This window comes from Pieris brassicae, chromosome 9 (assembly GCF_905147105.1).
Source record: "Pieris brassicae chromosome 9, ilPieBrab1.1, whole genome shotgun sequence".
NCBI lineage: Eukaryota > Metazoa > Arthropoda > Insecta > Lepidoptera > Pieridae > Pieris > Pieris brassicae.
Window position 1 is genome coordinate 7461532 of NC_059673.1, and position 20224 is coordinate 7481755.

The 20224-nt window shown below is 35.2% G+C and overlaps 1 protein-coding gene across 5 annotated transcripts in view; it reads left to right on the forward strand.

The window, feature by feature from the left end:
• The window catches only part of LOC123713986 (protein bunched, class 1/class 3/D/E isoforms), a 132696-nt gene that overhangs the window by 90773 nt on the left and 21699 nt on the right, over positions 1 to 20224 (forward strand). The window contains exon 1 of one of the 5 annotated variants that reach the window (XM_045667942.1): positions 6597 to 7150. The exons of 2 other annotated variants lie outside the window; for them this stretch is intronic. In XM_045667942.1, coding sequence (XP_045523898.1) covers positions 7008 to 7150 — 143 coding nt within the window. In that variant the 5' untranslated portion in view covers positions 6597 to 7007. Of the gene's footprint in view, positions 1 to 6596; positions 7151 to 14908; positions 15244 to 17964; positions 18527 to 20224 lie in introns of those variants that run through there. 2 more of the 5 variants (XM_045667941.1, XM_045667940.1) reach the window with 2 other exon arrangements.

The window sequence follows — 20224 nt, forward strand, 5'->3', positions numbered from 1 at the left end:
TTAATTCTTAGTAACGCTTCATATATTATCTACGGAGACTACTGAGAACCCCGATTCATCGTCTCGGTTTAATTGTAAACGCATGATAAACAAACGTGAGAAATAACTTCGCATTCTAATTCTCACAAACATTCCGCTTAAACTTGTAATAGTACCTAGCCTTGAAAGTCTGCGGCAGTTTTGGTTTTGTCGTAGGTCATGGATTATTTGACCAATAATCGGCACTGTTGCTAATGTTGAAATCAACCTCTACGGCCTTGTTTATCAGTGTTGGACCAGTGGTTTTCCTGAGGTCGTAGTTTCCATCTCTGGCGTCCAATATTTTGTGCGTATTTGCTCGAACGATAAGGAATGACGTCGTGAACCGGCATGTATCAAATCCAAAACCCGTTGCGTTTATCAAATAAAATATCACAGATACAGATGCAATGCGAGTCCAAGACCCATATTGGCGCTACTGGATTATTGTTATTGTAATCTGTGAATCACACTCATACCGAAACAATTTGATTAAAAAACCAGGCTGGTTTGGCTGCGAGCCGAATTTAATTATATTTTTTAGCGCTGAAACGTAGATTCTAATGTCATGTCTTCGCCAATAAAGAATTTAGTCAAACAAACACAGAAAATTGTATACAATCTACTCTAAATTATATATATAAACTATAGTTGGATGTTATGACTATAATTTTTTTGACCTATTCAAATTCTTTGTTAAACTTGTGACTTAAAAATATTTGGATTTTAGTAGAAAAGTGTGTTAGAAAAAGGAAATTCGCCTTAGCTCTAAGTAACAGCCAGTGGCAACTACTACACAGTTGTCATTTACTGAAATAGGTACAGTGTAAACCACAACAATGTTGTAGAGTTCTCATAAAGAGATGTTTACTTAGCTACGCTGACACTTCACGTCTTAAACTAGGCACACAAACAAACTCTGTTCTCGCTTGAACTGTTGTTTCAAGGGTCAGCTAACAAGTCAACATTGGACTTAAGGACTTTTAAGATTTTACTTATTGTTAATTGTGTACACTTTAATTAACTAATTTTAAATCACAAAAGTTAGATAACCCTTTGTTAAGGAACATTAGCAGACATGGTCACGAAATTTCTTAGGAGTTTTTGTTTAGAAAAATATCCACCGTATCTGTCCACATGGGACGATTCTGTGATACGCTGACTCTCATATCAATTATTATTGGTATCTTATCTTCGAGTGCTATGACCAAAACATTATACTTTATATAATGTGTATCGTGATCGCATTGATAGACTTCTATAATTCTAGGTTTGTAGTATGGTCGTTGAGGATATTAGGACTTCAACGATATTGGGTTTTGTTTGACTACGTCATTATTAATGTGTATAGGTTTTATAGCGATAACATCAAATTACGCTTAAATTTAGTTTATAGAAAGTGCAATCGCTTAGGTTCAACTCAATGAATCTATGAACCGTTGTCGAACCCGTCGCATCTCTAGACTTATCCATTTAGGATAGGATAAGTCCATGTATAGAAAGGGAAAATTGAGGAAAGATCAAGAAAAGCCATATTCGATACGGATACACGGACGGAAACTTAAGACTTAGACTTCAGTCGTGCTGTACATTTCTGTCGGTCGTGTTAGTGGCGCCGCACAACTTCCTCCATTCCCTGGATGATGGTACGATCTATAAGGACCTTTGCTTGATCCGTCCATCGGGTAGAGGATGGGCACAAGGTCTAGTGTCCTCCACTATGCCAGTCAGGAAATGTTTTTCTAAACATTCGGTATCTCTGCGTGTTACATGTCCAAAAAAACTCAGGATGCGTTTATAACTAAGTGTCGAAAGATGGTTTTTCAATTGTAACCGTCTTAATATAGATACGTTTGTTTGTTTTGCTATCCAGGGAATCCTATGCATGCTCCTCCAATACCAGACCATTTATTTTTCTCCTTTCAGATGTTCGTATTGTCCAGTATAAATCGTAACTTATATTTGCCGAAATTATTATTTCAAAATGTAGCTAAACATGATCAGGCTACCGTGGCACACGCAGTAATCAGATTGCTGATAAAGTACACTACATGCTTTCCGAAATTCGTGTAGAATTTCAATTACTGGAAACATTCTATCCGATGATACTTGGCCTTATAAATCGTGGAGTTAAGTCGATTTGTTGCCATAGTTACAATGCTTTTTACATATAAAAACGTAGTACTCATGGCTAGTGGGTACATGGTTTCTTTGTTTCATAATAAGGTCAAGTGAGTTAACATGGATATAGATTTTAGTAAATATAAGATTGTCATCAATCATTGGAGATGATAAAAATTTCCTTAACCCATGCATGCATGGAAAATACCATGTACGTGGAAGCAGCAAGAGACGAGTCAGGACTGTAGCATATGGTAACCCGTGTCAAAAGATTTTAATGGTTTCTTCGTTTAAAATCGTTCCCTGTAACGTTGTTCGGCATACAAATTTAACTAGCCTGTTGTCAGATTACATATACAACCGCAAATAGCAATCACAAGCTATTGATAATTCATGAAATTCTCTCAATTTCTTTTTGAAATAATTTTGGAGGTCCCAAAGGTAATTCTAAAAGTTGACAGAATCCCTGATGTCAAATGCAAAGCTACGGCTCAATTTAATTTATTATAGACAACGAAATTTCAGTAGGACAACAAAGGCAAAGGCGTCTGAATAATTTCGATTGATCCAAAGGGCCGTTAAACTTTGGATCGTTGCACTTCGTCTGGGATTTATGTACCTATTTAAGAAGTTATTTTATTATCGTAAAAGTATGACTATTACGAATTTTAAGATTCAATCTAACACAAAGAATTAAAAACTAAACGGCACATGTCTAACAAAACTATAAAAGGATTTACTAAACTATACATTAATGAGTTTGGCGTTTGTTTGTAGCGAAACGCTTTAGTTTGAATTCACAATTAAAGATTATATTACAGGAAAGCTTTACTCCGAGCTAAGTACTAAACGGATAAAAGACCTGATAGTCTAATAATTCGTCTGTATCTATGCGAAATTGCCCTTAATGTGACAAATAGCACATTGAGACAGGAGTGGTGCTATTGCACACTACTCGTAATGAGAATAATGATGAAAGCTTGCGTCATAGATCAGCGCGTGCTTGCCGATAGCGGGAAATTGGACTTGCGTAAGTACAGTAGCCGAGACGAGGTAAACACCAGAGCCATTGAGATAAACAGATTGCACCGTCGTGGTGATATTATCGTCGTAGGTCCCTTGTCACAGTTTCTCATGTAAATGGTTATTTCTTGATTTGTGCTGACCTTAAGTATGCGGAATATTGTAAATGCATTTTTTTAACTATTCAGTTAATGCAGTATGGGGTAAGGTCATAAAAAAATATTTAAATACCACGTGGGGCCGTATATAACGTGTTTTATTTTTAAAAAAAGTCAATAGCGCTACAACGATTTTAGGCCTGGGCCTCAGATTCCTGTATCTGTTTCATGATCATTTTTTAATAGAATAGGAAAGTAGGGGATCAGCCTTCTGTGTGTCACGCACGCCGTCGACTTTTTGGGTCTAAGGCAAGCCGGTTTCCTCACGATGTTTTCCTTCACCGATCGAGCTAATATTAAATACGCACATAGAAAGAAAATACATTGGTGCACAACCGGGGGTCGAACCTACGACCTCAGGGATGAGAGTCGCACGCTGAAGCCACTTGGTCAACACTGCTCAGCCAGTGTCGATAGTGTTTTAATTAAATAAATCTTAAAAGCGGACAGTGGCTCAGATGAGCATATTTATTAGTGTTGCGGTTATCTAGATATGATATGAAACTTACAGTAAATAGCCAGTCTTGATAGTGATCCACAGAAAAAGTACCTCCTTAACCTAACTTTTAGATAACCTTTTAAGCATTTTAAATCGCAAATCACATACGTGCGGCTGTGAGAATTAAATTTTATTTCCTTTAGTCGATTCAAGAATCACGTTATTCAAAGTTACGATTCACGCAAACTTTGAGACTCCATAGCGCTGATTACAAATGCAACTAATTTTGTCGAATCACGAATGCGACCAATGATCATATAAGGTGTATTTGTGCTGCCAGTGGTGTAGGAAAAGCGTAAAGTTGTAAAGGGTTTTGGGCCCAAAACTGCTATTATGCCTCTCAAAGCCAGTTAACAACATCGATAATTTCATTCGTAATCACAATCAATTTTCAAATTTAAGTAGTAGAGTGGTCGTGATGACAAAACCTTCGCCACGCTTTTTAATTAGAGCCTTCCTGGCCGTCCTAGTTGTATTGCTTATAATCAGTAATTCTTTTAAACAAACTAATAAAAAATACCACAACAAAACCATATTAAACGTATTTGTTGCCTCATATACTTGGGGCCCTTGCAAGCCCTCGGATGAAATGTTTAGTTACGCCTCTGTTTATGCTGCTGCACGAAGCTCATTATTACCATTATCTGTCTATTCGCTATTCAGAATATGTAAATGTTTTTCTGGGTTAACGATAAGTGTAAATTGTTGCTAATAGAATATTATTAGTTTGTTATTTTTGTGTTCTACTTGTTGCAATATACAAAAATATTAATATAAAATCCGTATGAATATTCTTTTGTTTATAGCGCAGTATTCAATTTACATACAATTTACATTATTTCTATGTGTGCTACTCTGATTGCCGTGTCTATGCTGCCATTATTTGTGTGTTTTAATAATTTAAGCGTATATAATTTACCTGACTACATTGTATGTTATGTGCTTAAATATTATATGACTAATGTAATTTCCTCCTCAATAAATAAAATCTGCTGTTAAAGATACGTTGTGTCTGTGGTAATTATTTTATACCGTGTCGTGATAAATTCACGATTTGTGTTTACAATTATTATTGCTTTGCACTTAGCAAAGGTCTTGGCTTCTGATCATAATATTTTGACGATACTGTGTTGTATTTTATCTACGCCTGAATGTATTCTGTAAATAAACAGTGATTTTTGTTATCAAACTGCGATTCGATTTTTGAAAACCTTTTTAATAAACATGATCTCAAATTTAAAGGAACCGTATTTATTACCAGACTAGACTTCACTAAAACCAATACAACTATAACTGTTATATGCAGTACGTATTTATTTATTTTAAACTATATTAGTATCTCGATCTTTTATGCTTACGAAACTTTTAAGCTGATGAAAATGTTTTAGGAATGAGTTCATAGCGATATTTATATAACACAAAAGGGACTGAAAACTTTCCCTTTTAAGAACGTTTTGTAACGTAATTAATTTGAATTAAAATTTTCTTTATACGTAACCCAAAAAATCGTGACATTTACGATGCATACGCTTACCCGGTATCCTCAATACTTATCAAGACAGATGTTCCAATTAATTTTCTCAGTGTTTGCCTCTGAGATTGGTCAGGATTTTCCTTATCTTTTTTTTTACAGTGTAATTCCTGACTCACTTATATTCCCAGTAATCGAGTAGGACGTTATCATCAGGGTTAAATTGTCTTCTTAGAAGTTGACTGCCCTGTTTTCTATTACAATACAGCTTTGTAAGCTGTCAATGTGTATGTGTACTTATTGTAGCTTTTTTTTAGTTTTTAATTATTAACAAAGATTGATTTAACGTTGTTTTTACTAAATTAATTTCTATATATTTATATTCTTTAGGTTTTTTTGACATATTCATTGAGATATTAATTTAATGATTTACAATAGATATGATCGCAATGTAAAACAGACTTGAGTTTTGGTGCCCAAAATCAGTATTTACTCTAATCGAGCATTAAATTTTGTAGTGCTGGTATACTTATAATCTTAATATTAAAAACGATTCGTCCAGATTTTAAATTATCTACTTATTTCTTCGAATATCGTTCGGCTTAAAGGTACATGATGTTTTTCTAGCATCAATTATGAACCGAAAAAACCTATTTGAATGATTTCACCGCAATGAAAAGTATTTTTTTAATGATCGAACGAAGTTCGCGTGGGGACATTGACCGTGGATCTACTATTTAGGGTTTCGTATTTCATGTGCGTTGCTCATGATTATTAATAGTCAACTTTTTTATTATATTATAATTTGTATTGTCTGTAATAAAGATTTATATTTATGCAATTTATATTTCAACATTTAACAATGATATTATCACTTCAATCGTGACTTTTATCGATAAAACGATAGTGTACACTTTGTAATAATCAGGACTTCAGTCATTATTACAAAGAAAACGAACGACTTTTGTTCAAAATTCGATTTATTTTAGTAATCAGCTCCACTGTTACTGTTTTCGACATTTTAATGTCGACGTCAATAAAGAAGAAATATCCGCATAGATTCGTGGCTTGCGTTCCTTTTAATAGTTCAAATTTACTGCATTAAGGTACAACTAAACTTTTGGATTTACATACAAACGTTACAGAAGTTATCAATATTGATTTTAAAGAATTTACGGTATCCTTATGTGGCTTTATGGCTATCGCATCTTCAGCATGTAAATCAAGGTGTTGACGGTGCGTACGAGCGGAACGTATAGATAGTGTGTTGGGAGCGGATATCGGGCAGAGCGCGAGCACGCTACAGGCACGTCCAGTCAGAGTGCCGCCGCGCCGACAGACGCACGCGCCGCACGTGCATCCCATACACTCCCATAAAATTCCCAAAGACATTTTTATAACTTAAAGACACTTTAAAAAGCTAACAATGTCGGTTTGCATGTACTTGTTCTGCCCGTGGTTCTTTCTCGTTATCTACCTCGCGTTCCTCATGCTGGACGTGTAACGCGCGAACGAGCGTCGCGAACACAGCGCAGGCGCGAGGAACGCGATCGATATCGTATTGTGGCTGGCGTCCGCCCGGCTCTCGCTCGAGCAGCTTGCGGAGACGCGGTGTGCCGCCAGGCGCCGCTGGTGCCGGCCGGTGGTTGAGCGTGAAGGCTTCTGAGCAGGCCTCACGATCGCTCCTCACTCGGCAGGCGAGCGGCCGCGGACCGCCATGAGCGCGGCTACGCCGGAGGTGCGCGGCCCGCCGCCGGACTCGGCGTCACCATCCATAGCTCTGCCCAGGATCAAGCCGGAACTAGGCCTCAACGATGCGACCCTATTTGCCGTGTATTGTTTCATTAAAAACTTTATCGGGTAAGTCAAGATTTCGTCCTTTCAAATAGAAACGCCCTGTCAGCGTGGTAGCCATTGATGGTCACTAGTTATTGCACGGCATGGTGCAGATATTGTACTACTGTAAACTTTCAATTTTCCAAACTTAAACTGTAGACTCCCGTTTGGTCCGAGAAGCTGCATTTAATCCACTGTTTCTTACGATACTGTTATTTAGATAAAGTAAGTCAGTCTTATGTATACGCTCATAAAAACAAACTGTTTTACCTCTTGTTACTTGGTGTGTAACGAATATTGATTATTCATTATCATTGTGTAGCAAATGTCAAGTTTAGACCTTCGGTGCTACCAACATTTCTAATTAACCCTGATTCTAATGTATCTCTGATAGTTGATACCTAGAATATATGCATAAATATTGATGTTATTAAGAATTGTAGCTTGGTTTATTTGCAACAAAAGCGCAATACTATCTATTTGGTCTTTGATTTTTGTTACTTTGTCTTTACACAGACCGAAGTATTTGATACTGACTCAAATGGAAATTGTCGCGATGTCTCTGGATTATTTGATAGTTATTTACTATTAGACACTCAAAACTAAGTGAACCGATTATAATATATACTTCTGGCATTGTTTCTTCTAATAAATATTGTTATATATAAACTACCAAGTTGTAATAATTTTAAGGTGAATAAAAAATCAAGATGTACAGAAGGGTATGGGTACAAAGAGGGTACAGTATCTTATATTATAGACTGTTTTTATTCCAATGAATACTTAAGCAATTTCTTTAAATGGTATTAAATAAGAAAAAATATGTAGATTAACTAAATATGATACTTATATATAAGGGCATATACGTCTAGTTGTAAAACTCCCTCGTTATTTTTCGTCGCAAACTTCTCTGTAAAAACATAGTTACACTAAATCAAAAATATGTAAGTATTAAGTTACTTTTAAATACCAACATATTGTTTCACCTACTTTTTTAAAGATTTACTGTTATTATATGTTACGAGTTTCATAGTAAAATGTTCTTACACTCATTAAATAATCCTAATTTTATTAATTGCTTAAAAATTATTATTAACCACTAGGTAATGAATTTTGTTTCTGATTCGACAATTTCTGCGTAACACGTCGTATGTATAAACTGATATAATCAGGTCATCACATATTATTAACGATAGAATAAAATTTCACACGAAAATCTAACAAAGGTTCCTCTGTTCGTATTTTAAAATCGAGAACGTAAACAAGATTTAACTTTCAAATAGCTGAGTGAAAATGTTCTTTGTTTGAGATTTTCATTCACAAGAAATGTAAAGGCTGGTTTTCATCAAATTGTATCGGGCGAAATAAACTGTGTAATTCAAGGTGAAACAACCGGTATATTTAGCTAGCACTGTGAACTTTTAACAAGTATTAATGCAAGGCTATCGTATGATTTATGAATGTTCTTATTAAATTGTACAAAAATAGGCAGTTGTGAAATTTTAATTGAGTTTGGTCAACGGTTTCGTAATTGATTATGGGTAGGATTCAGCGTTAAGACTTAGCGCGAACTATGACATTCGTGTGTTAAAATCAAATACGTTTGTGATATCCCATATATTACAAATTAAAAGCAAATCAAATCCTAGTAAATCCTCCTAAAGGTAATGTACTGTTTTCCTCGTTACTAGGACCAAGTAATAATTGTACAAAAGTACATCCAGGCTCGGTACGCATGACGCAACACCGGGCTAAGGGCTAGTCTCTTAAAACAAAAATATTCAGCGCAACGTCTATACTACAAAGTGCTGAAGTATTCAATTAAAGATTCTTCTAATAGTCGTAACGAATTTTGTTAAACTAGTTACAAATATTACGTTTGCTATTTTTGTTTATTTTTTATGCAAATGATTCGAGCGACCTTGAATTAGTCGGTCATCCATTTTTATGACTCAATTAGCATCTGTTTAACAATGCTAACTAAAATTTAAACCGTTGTATAAATTACATACTAATTTCAATTCAACCCCATTTTATTTTAACATGTCATGCTATTTATAAACACTACACCTGTATGAGTTAGACTAAAATAACACAGACTTAACATTGTGACGGGTATGCCGTACCTACCGTGCCTTCGAGTCCGCTTGTGAAGCAATGGACTATATGTGCGTAAAGGAAGATTGAGGAATTGATAGTCTTATAAACTTCTAAAAACGACAGCGTGGACCGAAGTTATTGTATACAAGTTCGATGCAGTTCTCTCAATATATGTTGCGCTTTTGTTGCAAAAAACTCATTATTGGGTTGGGCTTGGGCCTGCTGACGCTATGAAATGTTACAGAGTAAAGAGCTGTGGTCTGTCTTAATAGTGTTGTCGTGTCGCTGGATTTCTTTTTTTCATGAGTAGGCAAACCTTTGAAACACCTTACTTACAATGAATTTTTCATCAGTTTAGATAACGTTGTCGCTAACATGAGCCTTGAGTGTTTGAATGTTAAGTAAACTCCACGCCCATGATTGCTCACCTTCTAGGGAGCGTTTTTCTCATACACACAGAGAATATTTGCTGAAAACATGTACATTTAAATTTATCATTATTCGCAACCTACGCTAATATCTAATCGTAACATATAATATATAACGTACTTTTTTTTTGGACAGTTAAAATGTTGATATGTCTTATAATCTAATTGTTTAACAATTTTCTCTTTGTCATTGTAATGTTTCCCTTTAAATGTTCTGCACACTTGTCATTGCTGCATGTATCGTGTTGTTGTTGGTCATGTGTTTTCTGTAAGTGTTTGTGTGTATTTCGTTACTATGCCTTTTAAAATAAAATAAAACATTGAACTATTGACAACCAACTCTACATAGTACCACTTGTAGTACCTTCATGAACTTTCTTATTATGTTACAGTTAATAATCTGTTACAGGAAGCCAATGCATCGCGTGATAACGTTTCTAATCTGTAGATAATTTGTGGTTAATAAAGGGCAGTTAATATCTACGTGCCGAACTTAGGAGAAAGTCATCGTTTAGAAAGCTTGCTTTTGTTTTCATGTTTAGCAGTTATTCGATCATGTAACAAGAAGAGAATACACTGAGACAAATTAAAATACTCCACAACCACTCCTTATCGATTGCATTGACCGACTTGGCAACGCGTAGGTCTCTGTTCATCGTACACGTAATTAATCCAACTTAGCACTGATATACATGTACTACTAGAGATAATTATGCACACTTTAGCAACATGCTTTACTAATCCGTCACACCTATGCACAAACAAGTTAAAACCTCAGCAGTTAACTGAATTAGAGATAATTACTTTGAAAGTTTCATGCTCTATCTTCGTGTAAATGTTGACGCACAGTAAATTCTCAATAGATGAGTTTAGGATGCAAGATATTGCTTTGTTGCATTCGCAATCATCACTTTCACAACAAAGAAAGCGAAAGTCGCTGGCGCCGTTCCCTTGCGGTCAGATTAACTCGGACCGACGCTAATTCCTCTTGTTTATCAATTCATACAAATGGCTGCCCACTAATCTGTTGATTTCTCTCGACCTTCGTAGTTTTCATTTGTAACTTGAATGTGTTTTGCAAAAAGGACATAAAATTATTACATAAGGTACGTTATAAAACGTGTCACGAGTTGCATAATAATAACATCCACATTATGCAGCGATTTTATCATACCATATATCAATCTTGTCCATAGCTCTTAGTGTATCTAACTATACTATTTTGATGTTTGTTTATATATCTACTCGGACCATTTCTGTCACGTCACCGGCATGTACTTGTGTAATACAATCGTTGTAATGAAATTCTATTTAGATTACAATGATTTTACCAAAATTCTTCTATAATTTTCCACTAACGTTTATTATTTGTGCTTGTTTATTTTTTTCCTTGCTAGTTAAAAAAATGTTATGATGTGTGTGTGTGTGTGTAAAATTTGTGAAGTTATATATTTCTTGTATATTTTAAGCATACATCTTGTTTTAGGACTAATAAATAATAATGCTTTATTCTTAATTGAGCGAAAAAAGCACGACTCAAGTTATATTAATGTAGACTTGCGGTATATATCTTAATAAAGTAACTTGTTATTAAAGTAACTTGAAAATATACCGTACGTAAAGAACAGGCCGAAAATGAATCGTCGAACAAAATACAATAAACAATTTTAAAAATTACATTCGACTTTGTGTTCTATAAATTTTTCGTCAAGTCTATATATTTATTTCATAGTCTACTTAAATTCTTTATAGTCAATGCGTTTCACAATTATTAATGTATCCGGTTCTACTTTGGACATATATTTTTATAAATAGCCAACGCTTTATGAACAACGCACATTACGTGATATATTATTATAAAATATTACATATTGAAATAACAAGATTCGAGTTTTTGTTGATTGGCTTTACCGACTTTTCCACTAATTAACTGAGGCTATTTTTGTAATAGTTTAATTTCCTTCACGTGGAACTACTCAAAAAATATTTAGTTACTAATCTTAAATTTTTTGCAGAGACGGGTGATCACGAACGTTTAGCTCTTAATTATTATTTATATTAATAACAGTAATCCAGTGGCGCTACAACCCTATATACGACTAGGCCGCAGCTTGCATCCGTTTCGTTGAAAATATTATTTTTATTCTGGGCTTGACACATGTCGTAAATTTTTCATATGCCAGTTGCCTCACGATGTTTAGTTTCCCAGTAAAAGCAAGTGTTAGAAGCGCACATAAAACAGATCCATTCGCGCTCAGCAGCGATTCAAACACACGACCAGCCAGCCACATCACTGCTCATATTTTTTTATATTAGATGAAAGTTATTCTTCATACATCACATTTAGCATAGCGACGGGTGAAATAAAGACAAAACTAAACGAGTCGTATCATATGAATATTTAAATGCCAGTAACGCTTACACATAACCGGTAAAGTGCATAACTTAGGTAATTAATACGATGCACCGATAACAGCACGTTAGACGAATCGTTTGCTGTCGGTTCTCGCAACGATGCGTTTCGATAGCAGAGATAGTGCGTGTCATTACACCGCACGTAACAGCGTTGCGTAACTTGCGTTGTTATATCACATCGTCAGTATCATTTTGTTCCCTATCGCCCTGATTTCGTTGATTGCATTTGAAAATGATAAACAATGTACCTTTTTAGATAAATAATACGTGTTTGTTACTATGGTCACCATTTAATATGGAATTGACTAAACTATGGTTACAAACACTTTATTTTTATATTTTAAAAAATAGCAGATAATGATAATTGATATTTTTAACACGGATTAAATAAACATGGTAATGTTGCCATTTATATTATCTTGTGGTTTGTATTCTATGTAAGATTTCGTATAAAATCTGAATGTCACGCAAAATTTGGTGGCACTGAGCGAAATGTATGCAATCAGCGTTGCACTCGAACCTTGCACCGCTTTGCATACAAAAAACCTGTTTCGTACCTTTAGTATATCGGCTTTTGTTCATTTTTTTAAAAAAATCATCGATTTTAAATTACTTTACTCAACTATAGTGGATATTTTTGATTCATAGACTTCTTCTTTTACTTATTATTATATATTATTTTAACTTCTCACACTCATGTCAAGGTTGAAACTGAAACTAATTACCTAAGTTCACTTTGATTATATAAATCGTAATCCTGAACTACATATCCGCAACTCGCTTCACTTGAACGAATATTCAGCTCACGATACACAAAACGTCGATTTCAAGTCCAAGTGTATTAAATATTTAATTTGAAATATTCTTATTCGCTTTCACTACGGACTGAATAATTTTGTTGTTAATATATTTTATTCAAAAATTATTTGCTTTTTATTGATGTTGTATGTTTGAATATTGATTACACAGCAACAACTTGTCGATTAGCCTGTCTTCTCATCTCGCATATTGATTGACGCGTAGCCACAAGGCACCAGCTATGGCGCCACCCTTCCCAACCCTCATTCACTGTACGGGAAGAGGGACGCGCGCACTCAGTTTGTACACCGCGCTGGTTCATAGTGAACGTTTGTTTTACAATTTTTAAGTGATTGTTAAGTGCTGTAACTTCTATAACAGAAAACTATACTCAGATAACCTGGAGGACCATCTGAAGTACCACCTGTAAGTGTTGCATTAGGTTTATCTGAATTAGGTCAATCTTTAATCGCGTCCTTAACCTAATAATTCTTTAACAGGACGGTATACTATGTTGTATGTCGAATAAGGTGCTAATTAATATTACTTACAGTGTTGTTACGACCTGTGTGGTAAGAATGTTGTCCGAATTAATTGACACCAAAATATAGGTCAGGGATGACGAGGCTATTGTTAACTTGCAGTTTTTCACGTCAAGTGAAACCAATCAATTGCCTTAAAATGGTACGTCGAGAATGACAATTATCAATTATTGAAGAAGTATCTTACTTACTTGCGTGTTTACTCTCAACAGAACTTTGAACGATGTCGTATAAGTGTCGATAATTAGTGTACATGAAATCATTCCGTCATCGTTCAACGATTCGCCACGATCAGTCATTCCTATATGATCCAGGAAATTGCGGATACTTCCTTTATACATTGTGCTAACGTCGGAAGCATAAGCGTCTACGCTTGTCGATTACACTTTAGTACTGATCTAATATTGTCAATTCACGACAGTGGGGAAAGTTTGGTACTAGAACGGCCTAGTCGATCAAGAAACAATGTGTCAGGATTTTGTTTGAGTTCCGATTTGCTCAAGCCTGACAGGGTTTGTACTACCTTTGTTTATAGAACGTTCTCACAAACGTTTTACTATATTCACTATTGAATTTAACTAATCAAGAACGAGCGTGATTACTATTAAATATTTTTTGATATTCTGAACTTATAATAGACGCGTACGACGCTCGCCCAGCCACACTTCCGGTGTCGGTTGTGTCAGGTGTTTCTATTTCTACCTCTCCCTGAACCGCACGTACAATTCATGTTCAAAGTCGGTTATTTTAAATGCTATGATATCTTTCCTGATTGTATAATAGACCTTAAATAATACAGTGACGCTACATTTATGTATCTGTTTCATGATCATATGTCAATCTAATAGGCGAGTATGTGATGAACCACCTGAGCCTGACACACGCCGTCGACTTTTTGTATCTAATGCAAGCAGGTTTCCTCACGATGCTTTCCTTCACCGTTAGAGCGAATGTTCGCCGGGGATCGAATGTACGAGCTCATGGATGAGCGTCTAGGCTCTAGGCCACTAAGCCACTAGACCAACGTTATATGCTCGTAGTGCATATAACGAGCAGTAAACCTAGCTTAGTAATTTCTTTAACTATTTCGGTGCAGGTGATTTACTGTCTGCATTCATCACCAGGTAGAGGCGTCTGAGTAATCGTTATTTGACTTGTTTGCATCGTCCTTGGTCTTATTCCACGTCGGAAGAGTGCTCCATTTAGCTCTCAATTCGTGAACCCAACAACACTCGTCTGACCTTATTTCCTCGCGCAGCCTTTGTTCCGCTGCAGCTGACCTACATTTTCATTGTTTATTGGTAATTAATGAATTAGAAGTATGCGTGCGGGGTCTTTCACCCTTCACCATAGTGACCCTTGAATGAAATAAAAATCCAACCCTCCACACTTGTACCGAAATTCCTGCCTAAATATAATACTGTGAATTATTTAGTCGAGAGCACCTTGCGGACTTATAAAAAGCGACGAGGTCAATTGCGAACGAGATCCGACAGTGTACAATTCGCACGCGCTAGGCGAAGACGCTCGCATTGATATTGATGATAGTGTTTATCACGTGGAGCTGTGACAATTGGACGATGCACCGGTCGAGCCAATGGGTTTTGGCAAGCTGATTGATTAAGGCTCAAATAAAAACATAAGCTGAAGTGACGCAGTGGTGATAAGTCGTGTTCCGCATGGTGCAGACGCTGATGGCCGAGTTGCGGGTGCTGATAGGGAAGCGGGCCCCCTCTGGGACCCCGCCTCCCTCGCCCCAGACCCCGCAAGCACCGTATACTCGGCGAGACCTGAAAGCTAATTTGCATAGGCATATGAGTATCGTACTGGACAGGTCAGTGATTTTGCCGGCAGGAATTTATTTTTAAACAGTCTGAAACGTTAGTCAGCAAGGCTAAAAATACAAGATTAATACTAATTCAAATGTGTTTTTCTTATAAAAGCGTCGACCTTCAGAACTTTTAAATGCGTTGAATAAATTGTTATTGATATGTAGGTTTATAGTTAGTTAACGACGCGAGAGTACAATGTTACACAACAACTTGCTCAATGTATTCTATTGGCGTCTTTGTTATAAACACGGACGTAATTTCTATATTTGTTATATAGAAATGTATTACAAGTAAATGAATTCCGATTAAATAACATTATTTATTAATATAAAATAAAATTTTATTACTCTTAGAATCAAGTCCAGTAAAGATAGATTCTACTCGAGCAAGTTTTCCAATCTGTGTAATAAAGATAAAAGACACATTAAAGCATAATAAAATTAAAAATATGGTCGGTTTTTTATGTGTGTTGAAACAGCTTAAGGAAATATAGTTGTATCGGTTTTCATATAAACACTAAAAGTGGGGTTATGTTTGCTACAGGGGCTATATCATGTCCATGTTTTCTTAAATAATTTTATACTAAAAAATGCGTATCAAATCTTGAAGTATATATAGTCATCGTAGTTTAAACAGATAGTTTTTGTAACTGCTAAGCGATTGAAGAAAGGGTTGCTTCCGGTACCTTAGCAAAGGTAAAACCTTGACGCGGTATGGCCAATATATTAATGCACGAAAGAAGCGTCAAGTGAGACAAAAGCTGAACTTAAATTAAAATAACACACTAACGCTTGTTTTTCTTTTATATTTTACATTTAAGAATAATAAAGATTCAAACTGTAATAGATATTTTCTCTTTAAACAAATAGTCATTTACTTCAGTCAAGATTAGAATCCTCAAAATGAAAGCTTAATGTTATATTAATTCCAATGTCAAGTCATTGTTTGATAACAGGTTTCTTATCTCCTCTTACTAACAGATTAAAACTCTTATAGTATTACTGCAAATGCAATTTATTACTTAGATTAATTGTTTTCAAACCTGTTATCAATTTTGAAAACAATTTTTTTTTAACCTTCTATGTTTACGTCTGAAGTATATCTTACATATGAAAGATATTTGTGTTTTATTAGTATGAATCGACTTATTTCCAAACTCATAGATATTTAGTTTTATTTATTTAATTACTAGTAGTCTTACAGCAAACATACACATTATAAAACAAAACACTCAGTCAATACAAAAAGCCAAAACAGATTACATAGATAAACTATATATATGTAACAGAAAACAAGTAAGTACATTTACAGACAAAATATATAAAAAAAAACTAAAGAAAACCGAAATTTAACATTTGAAACAGAAAATAATAATTAATATTTTAAATTACTGCTTAAACAAAATCAAAGTCTTCCCGCCTCTTCAAAAAACTTCCTCACATCTTCTATGGTGACGTGGAAATTTTGAAGATTTTGTCATATCTTTTGGTTAACACATCAACACGGTTCGGTGGTTGAAATTACTGAAAATAGTGTAGTTGTTATTTTCAGTATAATCTTCATCATAATATAAGATAAAAATGATCTATCTGCATCAAAACTACTAGTTGGTTGTAGTTTTGATGCCTACACCAAGCCTAGAGGCCGAGAAATTTCTTGATGATCTTCTTACCGATTTGGAACTGGCTTCTGATTCGCGAACTCAACAACTAATATTCTATCCGCAATGTATCTACAGTCATTATGAAAACCAATGCCTGAGTCACTGTTATTTAATGTAGTTGTGATTTCACTGCGATAATAACTATGGAATTTTTTTTATGTACGTTTTAAAATGTGCAGTAGAGTGTAACTAAATAAATATATACATTCCTAATCGTTATCAAAAATGTTATTGTACTGTACAATATTTTTGTAAGAATAGGGCGTGTCTCCTATTAGCAAAGTGCCAATAAAAAGCAACATTGACGATATCAATCGACGTCGAAGGTGCAAAGTCTTGGCATTCATCTTTTTTGTCTACCTCTACTCGAGAGGGTCACAGCGTATGACATTGTGTCATTGTCGTTTGACATGTGCCTTTACAACTAGTTAATCAAATTCAATATTGCTATCCAGAATTCCTTCTCTTGATCTTCCTAACTTATAGGCTTATTGTATCGTTCAATAAATCCTTAAAACATCCAGTTAAAAAATATTTTCTAGAAAATAATTTAATTACATTATTTACTGACGCGTTATTATTTGATTTAATTTACTGTTATAATATAAAACGACTTATTAAGCAATCTAAAACTGTAAAATATCATTTTGTTTTAATCTCTTTAATCAAATACGATTAGAATCATATTTATAATTGAATTACGTCAATGTAAAACAATTGTTATGTAATATTATATACGTCTTTTAAAGCTTCATATTTTTAAGTAAATAAATTCGTCTCATTCGTTTGGACTGTGTAATTATGCTATACTTATATTAAACGTTATTACATGAATTCATCTAATTCCATAGAGAATGATTGATGGGCAATTTAATCATCTCTATAATGAGCACCTGGATAGTATCCAGAATGTACGTATGTCATCTAAAACTTCGTAATTTTATGACGTAAGAATTATTGTCATTCGATGCATGTTCACGCATTATTCACCACAATCATTGATATCTTTATGAATGTTCATATTACAAAGGGGGTGTGCTTCTCCAATTGACCGCAGTCGCTTGCGCCGCGAAGCTAGAGCGCGCCGCTCTTCGAGGTCGCCGCGAAGCCGTGTATGCCTCGATATGTCGAATCGCTTATTCACGTGTACCTAAACCTTATCGCCTCTCTATTATCGCATTAAGCTTATTTCGGCCAAATATCGATTTCTCGCCCAGACAAGTAGTGTAAGATTTTTATAAGCGGCAGTGCGCGTGTCGCTCGTTGTATGACATCAGTTAAACTACCACACTAGAAACAATAGACGCTCAGTGCATATAACGTGGTCGGGTCGAACGCACGAGGACCCTAATGGATGACGGACGGTGCGCGACTTGCGAAGCCCTTGGGCGACGAAGTCTGTCCAGCAAACTTCTACAGGTGGCTACAGCGCAGGCGCACATGAAAGTGTGTTCACATGCCACACCAGCCGAGCAACTTCAAGGTTCGGATCTGGCCTCACGTGCCCTTGCCGCCAAAAGACGCAAATCTATTGCCGGCTTCAAATTAAACTTACCTGAGGCAACTCCGAAAACACCTATACAGCCTCGACAGAATTCTGGTCGTCGCAATACGTGGTGCTCGTAAGTGTTTAATTCATTTTGTTTTGTGTGATATATGAGTTCATTATATCGATGATATTGAAATAAACTATTACTTTATCTACTTTAAAAGGTTATTGTTAACTTAGGAGATACCTTGTCAGTGCTATCGTTTTCGGTCTTATCTTCCTTGACGCCTGAAATCGGTGCTCACGTTGTATCCCTTGCTTTCAACGAACATTAAAATCTGATTTTGTTTAATCTTGCATCTGGTATGATTATATTCTTGCAGGTTATGCTGACTGAATTTGTATATTGTATTGTATACAGCAACAGAAATCTCGTGAGGTTTCTGTTGCTGTCACTGTGAATAGTGATCAATAAAAGCCTTGGAATTATTGACTTGTCATTCATTCTTGTCAGTATCTACGTATTGTTTTTACTTAATGCAATTAACAATAGTGAACAATACGTTTGAAATAAAATTATTGCCTTTCATAAAACGTAATTATTTTCACAATATCTGAATCAATTTTGTATGGATTTCAAGTGCTTTCGTATTTCATATCAATATGTGATGGATTTTTTTATGTTTTCTTTCATATCTTTGGTATTGTTTTTGCTTTAATCACATCTGTAATCAGTGTCTACTGTTGGCATTACCGCCGTTACCAGCTATGCAGCGGAAACATCCATTTATCCAACTTAGTCCTATTGAAGCAATAAGGATGCAGACGAGATCACTCACTTTACGTTTTGTTTTACCAAACTAAATGGGATTTGTGTGGGTCTCTACTTCTTGATTCTTTTCGTTTCGTCTTCGTTATTCAATTCTGGTATCAATGTTTTTTCTGATCTGGTAGGTCCACCAGTACCACTTCACCACTTCTTACGACAGTAATAGTTTGACAGTTAAAAATATCTATTTCGATTTTCTCCATTATGTAAATGAATGTGACTTAGATGGCACTATAGGTATGGCTTGAGTGGTGCCAAATTGATCTTGTCATTAGTGTTGAGGGATATATAGAATGCTTTGTCTTTTAACTATCAAATGAGGTTATATTGGGCACTTAGTTTACTTCATTGATTTCTATAATATTATCTCGCGGTCGCTAGGAGATTGCTTGATTGGTGATCGATTCATTTTAGTAATTGGTTCAAAGTGATACGATGATATTGATTTGAATTAATTTTGTTATAAAACTGTTGTCTTTTCAACTGGGACCAAACTTTGACCAGGGTACAACCTATTTTGTAAATATTATGGTAAAACTATGGAATTTGTTACTGATCGTGTCCTGTTTACATTTAATTTATTACGTTTTCAGTCTTATTCTTACTTACAGGTGGTTTAATAGTTACCTATTCTGTGATGTGTTTATAATAATTAGAGTCATTATTTTCAAATTATGCATATGGCAAAAAATACATTGTTTTGTGCCAGTCAAAGTGAATCAATTGTTTACAGATTACATCTCCTACCGTGTAAGGTCAAACGCTAGTATAATGCCTCATAATATGCATCTAACATGTGCTTACATGATACTTATGTTTAAATAAATATTTTTTTATGTTTAATTTAGTATATTAACATTTTCCCGTTATTTGGGCTTAACGAGCTCAGCTGGAGCAGGGCGTTTGAGTGGCGCACTAAAGAGACAGTAAATAACCCTCTAAAACCTCCTAAAAGATCGGTAAAGGTTTCGGTGTTGCTCTCGCATTCTATCGTGGCTATGT